This window comes from Xyrauchen texanus, chromosome 18 (assembly GCF_025860055.1).
Source record: "Xyrauchen texanus isolate HMW12.3.18 chromosome 18, RBS_HiC_50CHRs, whole genome shotgun sequence".
In the NCBI taxonomy this organism is placed as follows: Eukaryota; Metazoa; Chordata; class Actinopteri; order Cypriniformes; family Catostomidae; genus Xyrauchen; species Xyrauchen texanus.
This window is the reverse complement of record NC_068293.1, coordinates 458,448-475,799: the sequence shown is the minus strand read 5'-3', so window position 1 is coordinate 475,799 and position 17,352 is coordinate 458,448. Positions and strand designations below refer to the sequence as shown.

The following is a 17,352-nucleotide window of genomic DNA, read 5'->3' as shown; positions in this document are numbered from 1 at the left end:
ATTATGCCCTGTACTGGGGTAGGTGCTCCACATGTGCTGGTTGCCCTTGAGTAACCCCTTGTGATGTATTTTCCATGGTACGGTTTCCCCATTGGTAAACCCGTGTCTTCCTTGGGCAGAGCTCGCCGTGTTTGTAGAGCTCCGTGCCCTTTGGGTAGGACCTACCACGGGGACTTCCTCCAAATGGGATACTGCAGGTTGGTAAGTCCAAGTGACGTATTTACACAATTACATTTTGAAAGGGCAGTTTTCAATCAGATCTCCGCCTATCTCTCACAGAACAAGCTGCTGGATGACAATCAGTCAGGCTTCAAAAGTGGACACTCCACTGAGACTGCCCTGCTGTCTGTCATCGAGTCGCTGAGACAGGCGAAAGCTGAATCGAAATCATCCGCTCTGATTCTGCTGGACCTTTCTGCTGCCTTTGACACAGTCAACCATCAGATCCTTCTCTCCACCCTCTCTAAACTGGGCATCACTGGAACTGTGCTTGACTGGTTCAACTCTTATCTCTCAGAAAGGTCCTTTGAGGTAGCATGGAGAGGGGAAGTATCCAAGCCACACCAGTTACTTACTGGGGTACCTCAGGGATCAGTGCTTGGGCCACTTCTCTTCTCCATATACACAACATCACTGGGACCCATCATCCAGTCACATGGTTTCTCTTACCACTGCTACGCTGATGACACGCAACTCTACTTGACTTTCCAGCCCAACGACACCACAGTGCCCGCTCGAATCGCTACCTGTCTGGCAGACATCTCAGCCTGGATGAAGGAACACCACCTTCAGCTCAACCCTGCCAAGACCGAACTCCTTGTCTTTCCAGCCAACCCAGCTATTGAACACAACATCACTGTGCAGCTGGGTCCAACTACAGTTTCGCCTTCCAAAACGGTCAGAAATCTAGGGGTAACCATTGATGATGAGCTAAATTTCACAGACTCCTTTTCAAAAACTGCAAGATCTTGTAGATTTACACTCTACAATATCAGGAAGATAAGACCCTTCCTCTCTGTACAGGCCACACAACTGCTCGTTCAGGCCCTTGTCATAACTAGACTGGACTACTGTAACACTCTCATTGCAGGCCTTCCTGCATGTGCTATTAGACCTCTCCAAATGATCCAAAATGCAGCCACACGTCTGGTCTTTAATGAAACTAAGAGAGCACATGTTACACCACTCTTTGTCTCTCTCCACTGGCTGCCGGTTCATGCACGTATTAAATTCAAGGCCCTAATGCTGGCATATAAAACAGTCACTGGGTCTGCTCCAGCATACCTAAAAACATTTATGCAGAGCTACGTTCCCACCAGAAGCCTGCGGTCGGCTAAGGAACGTCGCCTTGTCGTACCAAAACAAAGAGGTACCAAAACACTTTCCCGGACTTTCAGTTTCATCATACCACGGTGGTGGAATGACCTTCCCAACTCAATCCGGGAAGCTAACTCACTCTCTATCTTCAAAAAACGGCTAAAAACACATCTTTTCCAAAAGCACTTAACCGGTCACTAAAAAAAAAAAAAATATATATATATATTTACATTTCTTGTTACACTTAAATCTGTTTTGTATACTATTATGATGATAGTGAAACTTTGTAATATGCCACTTTTTGTACCACTGTCTCCCTAAGATGATTCGCTGATGTTCCTCCTCTTTTGTAAGTCGCTTTGGATAAAAGCGTCTGCCAAAAGAATAAATGTAAATGTAAATGTAAATTTACACATGCTACCTCCCCTTCGGGCAGGGTGTGGTTTCAATGGTGTCTTTCCCTTTGACTCCCCAACACCCCCCCCCCATGAATGATTTTCCATTTCCAAAAAATAAGAGAAGAGGCCACAGCTGGCACGGACTGTCTCCACTATAACCATTCATCTTGTCCCGGGGTGCGGGGGACTTTACGACACTCGTGGGGAGTTGGGGGAGGTTATGTGGGGGTCGGGTGCGCTTGCTATGAGGCACGCAGTGGCTTGCTCACAACTGCACCGCCAATCCACATAACACAGTTCAGCTAGTTGTGGAATTCCGAATAGGGACCCCTAGTGTCACTACATCAACACAACGTCGAGTGATTGACAGATAGGGAACGTCTTGGATACTGTCGTAACATCTGTTCCCTGATGGAGGGAATGAGACATTGTGTCCCTCTTGCCACAATGCTGGGCTACCCGTTGAAATGGCTGGGACTCTGTCTTGGCTCCTCAGCGCAAAACCTGAATGAGTGGTTGCGAGCCAGCTCCTTTTATACCCGTATGTCCGGCGGAGTGGCATGCAAGTTCCACTCGCCACTTCCCATTGGCCTTTTCTCAAAGATCAGAGGTGTTTGGGGCTCCCAAGAGTGACCCCTAGTTTCATCGACACAACTTCTCGTTCCCTCCATCAGGGAATGGAGGTTACAACAGTAACCAAGATGTTTCATATAAAATAAAAAATTATTAAAAATACTGACTCCTTTATTGATATTCAAATAATACAGGCTCTTATAGCTTGTTTGCAGTCACGTGATTCTGATGATGCGTGAAATTTAGATGGAGGGCAGGAAGTGAAAAGCAGAATGGACGAGATGGAGGAAAGTCCATACTGTACTAGTTTAGACGATATTACAAGAGAAAGGTATAAACAGAAATTCACAACATATGTTGGACGTGATCCTTATGTTATGAAGAGGAGCGATTTTCACCTGAATTTAAATACTTGCCTGCCGTCGAGGCGGTAGATATAAGCAACCACCTTGTCCTCCAGCCATCCATATTAGCTGTTAAATTCTGTATTGATTTTAAAATTCTGTTAACTACGTACAAAGCTTTGAATGGTCTAGCTCCGCAGTACTTAAGTGATCTTCTACCACGCTATATTCCAACACGTTCATTAAGAACGCAAAATTCTGGCCTATTAATAGTTCCTAGAATATCAAAATCCACTAAAGGAGGAAGATCCTTTTCATATTTGGCTCCTAAACTATGGAATAGTCTCCCAAACACTGTTCGAGTTGCAGACACACTCCCTTAGTTTAAGTCTAGACTAAAGACTCATCTATTTAGCCAAGCATACACCTAATTTATCCTCCAACCCACAATTAGGCTGCTTTAGTTGGGTCTGCCGGAACCTGAAACAAGAAACATTGAGCATGATCTCTAACTCTGCAATAAATTAAATGGCATCTACGCTTACATCTTTTTATTTGTTTCCCTGTCTCAACCTCGGGACTCCTATCCTGAGGTCACCAGAACCGGCTGGATCCAGCACCATTCCTGCTTCGTGTTGGACTCCACTGCTTCATGTTGCTGAATGATGATGACTAAATGCAGCCGGTGCCAGCCAAACATCACTTCAATCTATTATGACGGACTTCAGAGGATGAAATGATGCCAACTCCAACCTGCATCACCTCGGTCTATTGATGGACTACGATCTTGAAATGGAATGCATAGACTAACTATTGCCAACAAAAGCCTTCATCAGCCAATTAACAAGGACAATTGCATCTATGTGAACTTCTGCAATTAATCAAGATGGACTTCAAAGACTTTGGTCATTAATCTTACAGTTCAAACACAATCGATGTTTAATCACTGACCCTTAACACTTAGTTTAATAATTTTAAACCATGATTTTACCTATACATAATTAATATTTACATTACATTCATAATGTTAGCCAGAGGGGAACTGGCCTCCACAGTGAGTCTGGTTTCTCCAAAGGTTATTTTTCTCCATTAATCCACATCTTATGGAGTTTTGTGTTCCTTGCCACAGTCGCTTTCAGCTTGCTCACTGGGGTTATTAATACAATTATCATTTAATTATTTTTAAACACTATTAAAAATCGTATTTTATCTAAATTACACAATGATTAATCGACTTTATAGACATTACAGTTTTATCGTCTGTTAATGCTGATATTCTGTAAAGCTGCTTTGAAACGATGTGTGTTGTGAAAGGCGCTATACAAATAAAATTGACTTGACTTGACTTCTACTCCAGAATGAAAGCATACAAATGTATGGAACATACAACTTTTTTGATAGTGGTTGGGTCAACGACCTCTGTACCAAAGTGCTCCACAATGACTAATTTGGTTTTTGCCCGGGTGAGTGTCATTTTTTTTTGTCCTGTGGATTAACCTAGCAACAAACATTAAACACTGCTGCGCCTCTCGATATTAGCGTTACGGTTGTTTACTTTACATTATTAGGTTAACCACACTCAAAGACCTGGATCATCGCTAAACAAGGTGGAGAAGTCATTGCAGCTCATTGCAATTGCATGGCAAGTTATTTACGTTCGCCTGCAAATATGGTTAGCTTTGCTAATGTTATGTATTTTTGTTCAGTTACAGGGGTACAAACTCAAACAAAGAAAAGAAAAAAACTTACATTTTACTTTACAAAGTACTGGTACAAAGTGATCACTGCATACACAAGCATTATCCGACTCGTCTCCTCCCGACCGCAGATGCAGGTTTTCAAGTTTTGTTACAGATAAAAGCTCCTTGTGGTTTCTTGGTTTGATCGATTTGAGCAACGAAAAACTACGCAAAACATGGGCATTTTGAGTTTGTGATAGTGCTTCCTATGTAGAAAATCACTTTCTTCCCTTCCTCCATCTGCATTTCGTGCCACAGCAATGCAGTGACGTGATGTGCAAACAAGCTATATGGACTTCTTACACAAACAACAGGCACTGTATTAAGCAGCACAAAATCTTTTCAAATGAACAATGTTTCTGTCTATCTGAATTCCACTTCGTCTGCAATAAATAAAGCAAATATCACACGATCTTCCGTGACTGGTGTAGTTTCAGCAGACGATGAGAAGCTTAAGTGTCCGACGGCTCTCTTTTAAACTCTCACGACTGCAACCGGCAAATTGAGATGCAGTTCAATTCAAACACACCTAATGTTTCAGAATTCACACGTGAGCTGCCATCCACAAATCCACAGGACGCGATCCACAAATAAATGTGCACAATTCACAAATGAATGCTGAATGCTGTTGTGTTTGTGAGTTAAAAAAATATTATTGTAAATAATTTTTTGTGAAACTCCTAACATATACAGGCATATGCAAAAGATTAGGCACCCCTGACAATTTCCATGATTTTCATTTATAAATAATTGGGTGTTTGGATCAGCAATTTCATTTTGATCTATCAAATAACTGAAGGACACAGTAATACTTCGGTAGTGAAATGAGGTTTATTGGATGAACCAAAAATGTACAATATGCATCAAAACGAAATTAGACAGGTGCATAAAATTGGGTACCCCATCAGAAATATCACATCAATATTTAGTTGAGCCTCCTTTAGCAGAAATAACAGCCTCTAGACGCTTCCTATATCCTGTAATGAGTGTCTGGATTCTGGATGAAGGTACTTTGGACCATTCCTCCTTGCAAAACATCTCCAGTTCAGTTAGGTTTGATGCCCGCTTCAAATCACCCCACAGATTTTCAATGATATTCAGGTCTGGGGAATGGGATGGCCATTCCAGAACATTGTACTTGTTCCTCTGCATAAATACCAGAGTAGATTTTGAGCAGTGTTTTGGGTCGTTTTGGGTCTTGTTGAAATATTCAGCCCCGGCGTAACTTCAACTTTGTGACTGATTCCTCTACATTATTCTCAAGTATCTCCTGATATTGAGTGGAATCCATGCGACCCTCAACTTTAACAAGATTCCAGTACCGGCACTGGCCACACAGCCACACAGCATGATGGAACCTACTGTGGGTAGCAAGTGTTTGTCTTGGAACGCTTTTGCCGCCATGCATAATGGCTCTTGTTATCCAGGACATCCTGGATGTTGAGAACATCTAGGAAGCGACGCTTAGTGGCCGGTCGGCTGTTCCGCATTACAAAGTTCTACCGGCTCGGACATGACAAAACACGGGACGAGACCAACTCAACCCTGAGACTGTAAAATCTTGTAAAGGTATTGGGTGTTTCCCAGCCTGCTTCTCTGCAGATGTCTGCTAGGGAGGTGCCGTTGGCCAGTGCCCACGAGGATGCCACACTTCTCGTCGAGTGTGCTCGAACCCGCAAGGGGGCATTCCCTTTCCGCCATCCGCTGAAGCAGACAAAGAGCTGCTCAGAACATCTAGAGCTCTGCGTGCGGTCCAAATAGATATGCAAGGCACGTACCGGACACAGCAATTAGAAGGCTGGGTCTGCCTCCTCCCGGGGCAGCTTGCTTGCAGGTTCACGACCTGGTCCCTGAAGGGGGTCGTAGGAACCTTGGGCACATAGCCCTGTCACGGCCACAGGATAACGTGAGTATGTGCCGGACCAAACTCCAGGCAGGTGTCTCTGACAGAGAACACTTGCATGTTCCCAACCCTCTTGATGGAGGCTAATGCTATCAGGAGGACCGTCTTCAGGGAGAGGGCCTTGAGCTCAACTGAGTCAAGCGGCTCGAAGGGGGAGTCTCTGAAGGCCCGAGAGGACCACTGAGCGATACCAGGAGGGGAACAGGCTTGGCCGGGGAGAGTTCAGTCTCCAGGTGCCTCTAAGGAACCTGATAATCAATTCATGCTTACCCAAGGACTTGCCATCTACTGTGTCGTGGTGGGCCATGATAGCAGTTACATATATCTTCAAGGTAGAGGGGTACAGCCTCCCCTCCAGCCTCTCCTGCAGGAATGAAAGCACTGACCAAACTGCGTATCTCTGCGGGTCTTCAGTCTGGGAAGAACACCAATTCATGAACAAGCACCACTTCAGGGCGTAAAGTTGCCTAGTGCAGGTGGTTCCAGAGGTCTGGGCACGGGTGCCAGAGGGTGCCCCGTCCCTGAGAAAGAAGGTCCTTCCTCAGGGGTATTTTCCATTGAGGTGCTTTCGTGAGGAGTGTAAGATCCGAGAACCAGATCCGGGTGGGCCAATAAGGAGCCACCAAAGTGACCTATTCCTTGTCCTCCCTGATCTTTCACAACACCACTGCAAGAAGGCTCACGGGGGGAAATGTGTACTTGTGCAGCTCCCGGGGCCAGCTGTGTGCCAACGTGTCTGTCCCGAGAGGGGCTTCTGTCAGGGAGTATCAGAGCGGGCAGTGGGAGTTGTCATGGGAGGCAAAGAGATCTACCTGTGCGATGCCGAATCGGTCCCTAATCACGTGTCCGCCATCGTGTTGCGGTTGCCAGGTTTATGAGTGGCGCGTAGCGACCTGAGTCGCTGCTGACTGCAAAGGAGGAGATGGCAGGCGAGTTGTGACATATGACGAGCGCACACGCCGCCTTGGCGATTTATGTACGCTACCGTTGCAATGCTGTCTGAACGGATCAAGACGTGCTTGCCCTGTATCAGCACGAGAAAACCTCCGCAGGGCAAGGAATACAGCCAGCAACTCTAGGCAGTTGATGTGCAGGGGCCCTGTCCAGGAGCTATCAGTATCGTGCCCATTGCACATGGTGCCCCAACCCTGTTGAGAGGCATCTGTGGTGTACACGACACGTCTGGACACCTGCTGCAGGGGGACACCGGTCCGCAGAAAACAGAGGTCTGTCCAAGGGTTGAAATCTGACAGCAGGAGGGGGTGATTATCACACGGTATGTGCCGCGGCGCCATGTACATCTCGGGACTCAAGTCTGTAGCCAGTGCTGAAGCAGTCTCATATGCATCAATCCGAGCGGTGCGACAGCTGCTGAGAATGCCATATGCCCCAGCCTTTGGAATTGTTTTAGAGGAACCGCTCTGCCGGGTTTGAAGAGAATGAGGCACCTGAGCACTGACTGTGGGCACTCATTGGTGAGGCGCACTGTCATTGAGACTGAGTCTAACTCTATTCCGAGAAAAGAAATGCTCTGAACCGGGGCGAGCTTGCTCTTTTCCCAGTTGACCTGAAGCCCTAGACGATTGAGGTGCCTGAGCACCTGGTCCCTATGAGCGCATAGTAACTCTCAAGAGTGAGCCAGGATGATCCAGTCGTCGAGGTAATTGAGTATGCGGATGCCCACTTCCCATAACGGCGCAAGGGCTGCCTCTGCGACCTTGGTAAAGATGCGAGGGGACAGGGACAGGCCGAAGGAGAGGACCTTGTACTGATATGCCTGGCCGTCGAATGCGAACCGTAGGAAGGGTCGTGTCGAGGCAAGATGGAGCCGTGGAAGTACGCGTCCTTCAAGTCCACCGCAAACCAATCTAGCTGTCTAAAGCAGGTTGGAATCTGTTTCTGCATGAGCATTTTTAACAGGAGTTTGTGTAAGGCCCGGTTGAGAACTCGCAAGTCCAAGATTGGTCGCAACCCGCCACCTTTTTTGGGTACGATGAAGTTATGGCTGTAGGAACCCTTCTTCATCTCGGCTGGAGGGATGTGCTCTATCACACTCTAGCGCATCGGGAGGCAGAAGAGCATCCCGAGGCTTGGGTGCTGAGAAAAGACTGAAGCACTTACCTTGCTTTGCGCACCCAGCAATGGGCGGGTTAGAGACTGAGGAAGAGGTCCAGGAAAGGCATCTTCGGAACTCATCAGTGCTGGGCTGAGCAGTCGTGGGTCCGGAGGCGAGGAAGCTGCATCCGGGGAGCCAGGACGTTAGAGTTTTGGAGCTGGGGTGCCGTGAGAATGGCACGCACTGGCTGGGAGACCCAGGGTGAGGAAATCACTCTCTAATTGAGAATGTGGGTACCGCAGTCCGAAGGCGGTGCAGCAAATGAAAAAAGGATTCTCCTGCTGGCTCTCCACCGTGGGACGGAGTGGTCTTGGTACCAGCTCCGGAGCAAACTTCTGACTGCCTGGGTCACCTGTCTCAGGAGCGCTTGGGAGCTTTCCTGGTCCTGGAAGGGGTCCTAAAGACGGGGGGCGTGCGCCACCTGCGAGGTGCTCAACACTGGGGCTGAGAGCTGGGCCTGGGTTGAGCTGCCTGTTGTTTAGCCGCAGGGGGATGCCCATGGCGGGCAGGCGTGGCGCGCGCTGGTTTGGCGACGCCACGGCATGATGTGGTAGATCGCCTCTGTCTGCTATTTCACCACTGAAAACTGCTGTGCGAAGTCATCAATGATGTCGCTGAAGAGGCCAAGCTGGGAGATGGGGGAGTTGAGAAAACGTGCCTTGTCAATGTGGCTATGAGCGGCACCCCGACCCGAGGAATCAATCGAGTAGCCGTGGGGGGGGCCGGAAGTTTCCAGTCCAGTCTTGCGCTCACAGCGGCCCGGGAAAGCATAGCGGACATCCGCGCGTCAGCATCAGACTGGGTGAGCAGACCCGAAGTTGGCAGCCCAGACGAGTCGGCAGCCCAGACGAGTCATCAGCATCAGACGCTGCTGTGACGGTCCCCGATGCAGCGGTGCTCGGGGACGGAGCAAGCGATCCGAGCTCGGACGGAAGCAAGCGATCGTGCCGGGGGAATGGGTGGTTCATGGGGATTTACTCGGTGAAACCGAGCACATCGTCATCCCCAAATCACCTTAATCGCCAGCCAGGTCGTCCTCAATCCCGTGGGAAGGAGCAACGTGGGGTGGCTGAAGTGGCTTTCTCTCGTGAGGAAAGAAAGCCTTGACCGCAACGTTTCCATGGTTATGTTCTCGCTCTGAGAACATAATCCATTCATAAAACGCTGCCTGTGTGTGATCGTAGCCCAGGCATGCGAGGCGGAAAGACATTCTTAAAAAGACGTGTCCTGAAAAGGACGTTCAATTCCTGCTGTGTATTGCACTTTTACGAGTGAAAACTCAAACTCTTTTAGAGAAACAAACTCTTTAGGAGGGGAAAACTCTCTTTTAGGCAGTGAAAGCTCTGTCAAAGTGCCCAAGGGCATGGACTGCAGAGCGTGCAGAGAGAGAGAATACCAGCTGGAAATGTGCCGTAAGATCCAACAGCAGTGCTTCTTGCCAGTAGATGTGAGTGGAACAGTGGTGAACTCAGCTTTGCTGCTGCACAACCGCTCGGCTCCGAAGAAAAATATGACTGACAGACGCACGCCCGCTTCCCTTTATAACCGTATGTCCGGGGGCGGAACATGCAAATTCTGTCTGCCAATTTCTTATTGGCCTTTTCTTAAGTTCAGAGGTACGCGATTCTCCCAAGGAAGACCCCTTGTGTCACTTAATTTGACACAATGTCAAGTGAGTGACAGAAGGGGAACTATAGTTTAAATTAAACTAATTTTATTGATGTTGCTTGCATTATTTTTATTGTTCATACTTTATGGATTTGAACAAACCCCTTAAAAGCCCTTTAACAGGGGACACAATATTGAATTGCAGATAAATGGCATTCCCACCAAAAGCTTGTTTTAACTTTGCAGATACAAATTAACGTGACGGCGTCTAAATGCTCCAATACTGTATAATGTAAGCAATAAAAAACTATTTCTAACAAACTAAATTTTTAGTCTGACCCATAATTTGATATTTTAAAACTTTTGTTGGACCATACAGCAATAATGATTACATAATTCTGAGAAACCACCACGTTTTTGGTATACAAAGGCACTTTGATACAAAGTATGTGAGTTTATAGTGCACTAAAGAATAAAGTCACAGTGAAAGTATTGATATATTTGAAGAAAAGCCACACAAGCTCCATAAAGTTGTTTATTAAAAAATGATACAAAAGGAAGAAATACTGCAATATTGTTGTTCTAAACAGAATTCACGTAAGATGAGAAGTGGATGCAAAGGAAAAATGAAGCAAGATGAAGAGAATTCATGTAAGATCAGGTAAGATGATGCAAGGCAGAGATGCAGAAATATAATTGACATGTTAAGAGAACCCATATGAGGACCCATATGAGGAAAGATGTTTATCGTCACTGCTGGTTTAGGATTTCTTCCTTGAGTTACTTCAGAGTATAATGTCTGTGGTCAAAACAGCCTTCTGTGTTTTACTGCCACCAATTGTGTGTATAAATTTCTTTCTTCTGCACAACTCAAATTAAGATTTCTAGAAGAGTTTCTCAGCTCAGTAGGTCCATACAATACAAGTTGATGGTGATCAGACATTTGACACGCCGAAAAACACATAAACACATAAAGTCAGCATAAATATCAACCTTACAACTCCACTGGTTAAATGAATGTTTTCTAAAGTGAAAAGAAAACATTTGTTGTGAAAAAGATTAATATTTAAGTCCTTTTTAACTCTAAATGATTGCTTACGTTGGCATGTGAGACACGAAGGAACTGATGCATGTGTGTTACTGCTGGAAGAGCTGCGCTGTTTACAAGTGAGAAGGAGGAACATTGTACAGAAGCTTCGATGGTTTTGGTTTGATCTGCCTTTGTGTCTGTTTGTTTACTCTCAATGATGTGTGGTCATCCTGGATGTCTCAACCGAGAGGAGAACGTGAGATTTTGTCTGTTACATGGCAACGTGAAAACATCACACAAGAGAGCACATGAACTCAGCTTTCTCGCGATTACGTCACATGCATATACTGCTGCTGACCAATTTATATTCAAAAAGTACTTAAATATTGATCTTTTTCACTCTTAAAATGTTTTGAATGGCAGATGATAAAATAGGCAAAAATAAACCCCTTAGATTTACAGTGAAGGATATGATAGAGACTTGGACTAGAAATCCACCACACAGAACAGCCTTGAAACCACCCGCTTCTCCCTAGCATCATAATGGCATCAAATCACTTTTTCTTGTGAAAATGTTGTTAGATTTTTTTATTTTGTTTTTCTCAGAGACTTTGTGAATAAAGGGACGTTACACTATAATTCTGAAAGTACTTTAAACTGTGAAATCATTTGTGTTTTTTTGATAACAGGGTGTGTTTGTAAGGGGTGTGGCTACAGTAACTCCACGCTCCTCATCCCCCTTTGGCTTCTTAATCACTGCTTAGTGGTTATTGGTGTGGGACATTCTTCTGTTTCCTTGAGGAATACTGAACAAATGTAATGCACTGGGAGTATTGAAATGATGACACAACACAAAGGATGTTTATACTGAGGGGGGTCTGGGTATCTCAGCGAGTATTAATGCTGACTATCACCCCTGGAGTCAAAGTTTCAATCCAGGGCGTGCTGAGTGACTCCAGTCAGGTCTCCTAAGCAACCAAATTGGCCCGGTTGCTAGGGAGGGTAGAGTCACATGGGGTAACTATAAAGTGGTTCTCGCTCTCGGTGGGGCGCGTGGTGAGTTGTGCGTGGATGCCGTGGAGAATAGTGTGAAGCCTCCACATGGAGGATCCGCGGTAACGTGCTCAAAAAGCCATGTGATAAGATGCGTGGATTGACGGTCTCAGATGCCTAGGTCTTCCTAGACTCTCAAACTACTGTATGTATTATACTTATATATTTGCATATATCAGAATATTTTGCAATAAAATAAAAATGATAGATCTATGCTTAAAATCAATCGTTTTTTCCATAGATAGATTGATTATTTGCAATTAGGACTGAAAATATTGATCAACGATCTTGATATTGATTCTTAAATCTAAAACTCAAATATATAGAATATTTCAGCTGTGTAGGACCACACAATGTAAGTGATTGGTGACCAGAACTCTCAGTGTCCAAATATCACATAAAGGCAGCGCAAAAGTAACCCATAAGATTCCATCAGTTAAATATATGTCTTCTGAAAAGATCCGATCAGTTTTGGGTAAAATGGCAGACAAAAATGTAACTCCATTTTCACTATAAATCTTGACAGCAGTCTCCTTGGCGATTGTGATCAGCCAAAGTCTTTCTAGCAAGTCAGTCCACTGTCGGCCATCTTTGGAATGCTCTCTGGAGGCTATTTCCAGTCATGCCAGTGCATGCTCCTATCTACTTGAATGGGGAAAGTCCAAAATCTTAAAAAGGTTTGTAAAGATTACAATCAAAGAACATATTTCAAACCAGCAGTAAATTCTGATAAAACTGGTATCATAAATAGCAATTCTTTACCTCATATTACGCTAAAAACAAAATTTTACTGACTTGTATAACTGATGCGCATGCACGTTGACAGGTGATGTCTGTATATGGTCTGATGACCGTTAGGGGATCAGAGCTGCTTGGTTAAGCATTCCAATTTCTCCCATTCATTTTAACAGAAGCGGCCCATCTCTGTTTCAAGTTGATTACACTTCCTATAGCGCCATCTAGTGCTGCGCATGCCTCAAACACTAGGAAGTGTAATGGAGCTTGAAATCATGATCATGCCTAGAGACTGTAATGGCAAGATGTACAGTGAAAAAGGAGATATATTTTGGTCTGTTCTCAACCAAAACTGATTGGATCACTTCTGAAGACATTGATTAAACCACTGGAGTCATCTGGAGTACTTTTATGATTCCTACAATAATCTAGGATGGCATGAGAGTGAGTAAATTACGTTTTGGGGTGATGCTTCAAATGATTTAAAGCAAAAATCAAAGTTTGTAATGTTATGATTCACCTCGGAGCCGGTTGATTTGGTTTATGGCTTACAATTCTTTTAAGAAGGATTTAAGGAAAATATGAATTGGGAAACTACGTCCAGAACAACACATAACAAGACAACCTAAAACATTGTCTGACATCCATGATCCAATCAAATCCTGATGGATAAAATCAAGCCATGCCGTTTACCACTTTCACTCAAAAATATCTCACATAATGGAAGTTAGATGTATTGCAATTGTTATTTAATCAGTCTATATTTGTGTATAGAGGTTTTACATATTTTAGGGGTCTATGACAAACTGTGTGTGTTTTCCAGATATGAGAAGGTTCCTGTGATCCTGGTGGGGAATAAGGTGGATCTAGAGAGTGAGCGGGAGGTGTCTGTGAGAGAGGGACAGGCGCTGGCCGAGGAGTGGGGCTGTCCGTTCATTGAAACCTCGGCCAAGAGCAAGACAATGGTGGACGAACTCTTTGCTGAGATCGTACGGCAGATGGACTATGCAGCACAGCCGGATAAAGATGACCCATGCTGCTCCTCCTGCACTATACAATAACTCACATTTCAATAACTTTCATAGACCTTCTTGTGTCTGTGGTTTTCATCATTCTACAGACTGACAACATCTTTTGTCACTTCAGATTTGGGCAGACTCAACCACAGGAAGAGCACTTGCCTTAGGTCTCACATTTCCCGTTTGAGCAGGATCCTACAGTGGAGATGTATGGGCTTATAAGTTTTGAGTTTTTAAGTCTTGATGATTTTATCTGAATTTGTCACCAGGTCAGAGACAGAGAGAAGAAAAGGGTTCTTAGCCATATGAATTCATTTTTTCAATATTCAAATACTTTCTCCTATCCCACCTTTCTGTGGACAATTACAAGTAAGCCGTTTGTAGGTTTATTCCCCTAAAACATGTAAGCACTGTGGCACTATCAAAACATTGACTCAAGCAATGGTGTAAAGTTTGGGGCGGGACTTTTTCTTTGACCAATGGCAGATGGGGGTAGTGTTCGGTAAAGCTGATTGAAAACGGTCATTGTTTTTGGTGACTAGTGGCTCAGAAATTATACACTTCCCCTATAACGATCAGATTTTAATCAACAATTCATTAAAGAACCCTCAAAATCATGTTTCTCTAGTGAGCTGCCTAGCTGAACACCAAAGCAGGCAGAATAATTACTTAATGTTGCGTTCCTTTTGTCTATGGCAGCATGCATAAGGCTGTTCCAGAATGCACAATGATTAATTAAAAAGTGCTGCATTTTATTTTCTTAAATGTGGAATGTTTATCATTAATTGCGTACATCACCATGGGTGCCGCCAATTTTTGCGTCTTGCAGTTTCCAAATTGGTTCTAATTGCTGTTGCACTTTACCAAATGGAAAGTTACAAATTCAGACTTTCTTAGTTGAATGCCGCTTACGGCTCTTCAGACCAAACGTGTTCTTGGGCTAAAAAAGCAAGATGGAGCGTAACAAATTCAACAATGCATTTTTAAGTTAAAGATCTTTTAAACTTGACATGGCATCTGAAAAAGCAAGGGCAAAAACGTGTTAGGTGTGAACAACCCACTAAGTCCCTATCACTAAATGGACAGGTTATGGGGTGAAAGAATTTTGTACCCCCTTACCACTCCACTCTAAGCTTTTGTTTGAAAAACATTCATTTAGCTATGTTTACACCTTTCATCCTTAGTAGAAGGGTGTTCTTCATTTAGAAAACACCCTCCATTATCGCATACTTTGGAAAACAATGACGTTAGGAAACTTTCTCTCTCGCTATCTTTACCTTTCTCATACATCTCTTCAACATCTCAGCCCCCTTTCTACACTCATTATTTTCAATATTCTGCCATGATTGTATGGGTCATTGATGCTGATGAATATTGGTGGACTTTAAATACATTTGGAAAGAGGTTGCCAGTTTTTCTTGGTACCCTCGTCCTGACTGAGGTTGAGTTTAGACCTCAGCGAGGAACAGAATGATGATATGCATATGAGTGGATGTATGTCTATTTGAGTGTATGTGTTTGATAGAGAGCTCTGAGTTGTTATTGATTTTATATTTTTAATGTGGATGTTTGCTCAACTCTCGTAAAGGACTGAACGGTGACACTCTTTTGTTTAGCACCTAAATAAAGTGCATCCAACACTCTCACGCACTCTGAATGGCATTTTCTGTATTTTTTTTATTATTTGCTACTAACCCACACAATGTATAAGCCAGAAATTGTAATATTTGACCAGAACATTCTGGTCTGAATGTCTGCACAAACTTAACAGGATCTGTTTTTTATCAGCCAGGTTTTGTTTTAATGTAATGACTGTTGAACTATTTGTTTGTGGTAAATACATGTTAGTTACATATTATTGAGCACATGCTTTCCATCTACACTGATTTATGGGGCATTAACACAAACAGCAGTTGAAAGCTTCACTGCACTCACTGCACATTTGCAAACTCTGTTTAACTTCGTCGCATTGTCAACCGTCTCTGTTGCCGCATATCTCCAGCTCTCATTAAACAATTGATTTTCGGTCACCTGATCGCCGCAATGCCACTTTACAGTAGGGGAGACCAGGGCTAGTTGGCACACTTTTCATTATTTGCTGAATATCTCTGGTGGAATAAAAGTTAAGATGCCCCAACCAGTGCTGATGAAATTTGTTTAAAAATAAATTCAGTGTCACCAAATATTTATTGACTTTTGTAAATGATTGATTAAATTATTAGCTATAGATTCTGCAAAAGCTACACTAGTTTTCCATTCTGAACATAACTACTGTTATCATAATGAAAGAGGCTATTTGTGTTTGTGTGTGAAAATCTGTTTTACAGGGTAAAAGTTTTCCACCTAACCTGAGCTCTCTACTCATTTCCTGGAGACAGAAATGCAGGGGAAAAACAGCCATGAGAGGACATGGGAAATCGACAGAGAACATAAAAACGTGAGGGGGAGATTTAGACATTTCATATGAGGACACCAGCATGAGTCTTATTGCTGGATGTCATGGTAACACACATTGGCAATTTCACACTCTAATTTGCAGTGATTTGATTGGCCAGAAATAGAGATAGTCAGGGAAGGTACGGCCACACACCATCTATCAACATGCTCACACACTCGCGCACGTCCACATGTACCCCCACACTTGGCTGCATGTCATTTAGCAGATGCTGTCTATTCAAAGTGATTTACAGCACACATATTTCAGGAACAATATGCCTCTGGAGCAACTTGGACTGAGCAACCTATGAACAACTGTCATAAATACACAGAATAACTGTCCACAGATTTCTGGCATTGCTCACTTTGTCTGTTAATTAGTTTATCTGGTGTAAAGGTCCTGGCATGTGTGCAAATGCCATGATTTTTTAAGAATAAAATGAAGGGCAACTCACCCTGCCACTGATCAGTTCTCTGCGTACTCCTGTTTAGTTAATAACGTGTTTTTTTTAATAATTGTATTATCTTCCATGAGGTCCACTTATAATGTTAGTTAAGTTTTTATTGCACCAAAATAGTCATAATTTAGTAATGTATAATAATGTTCCACCCTGTCTCTGGCACTCTGTCTGAAACGCTCAGGTTTAAGCTCTCTGTCTCTGGTCCTTTAAGACTTCACTGTAAACACTCTCTGTTCTGATTGGCTAACATCATGCAGCCCCTCCAATTCAGCCATATTTGAAACTAAATCGGAAGAAAATGAACAACAAGCTCCACAACATTATAAAACAAAATTTCAGGGTTTACACAGAGTTTACATCTAATACATTGCATCAGAATGCATCAAGCACAGTGGCACCTGACATATTTGTGAATAAAACAGTTTACTTTTTGTAAAAAAAGGGTTTGCATCAGGTCCAATAGCATTTTTAACTGCCCAGTCTTTAATAATGCTCATTCATAATTTTGTCCTTGTTAAATCACAAATTCCAAGAGGCCAGTTTCCCCAGCCTGGTTTAAATAAATGGTATTTTTCTATTGAGGACATTTCAGTTCTGATATTTACAGTATGTTGCTATTG

General features: G+C 43.7%; 1 protein-coding gene across 1 annotated transcript in view; it reads left to right on the top strand.

Moving 5' to 3' along the window:
• Positions 1 to 16,063, top strand: part of LOC127659131 (ras-related protein Rap-2a) — a 38,424-nt gene extending 22,361 nt beyond the window's left edge. Inside the window, exon 2 of the mRNA XM_052148796.1 lies at positions 13,640 to 16,063. Within this exon, the coding sequence (XP_052004756.1) occupies positions 13,640 to 13,877 (238 nt within the window). The 3' untranslated portion in view covers positions 13,878 to 16,063. The remainder of the gene's footprint in view (positions 1 to 13,639) is intronic.
• Positions 16,064 to 17,352: the final 1,289 nt, after the last annotated feature.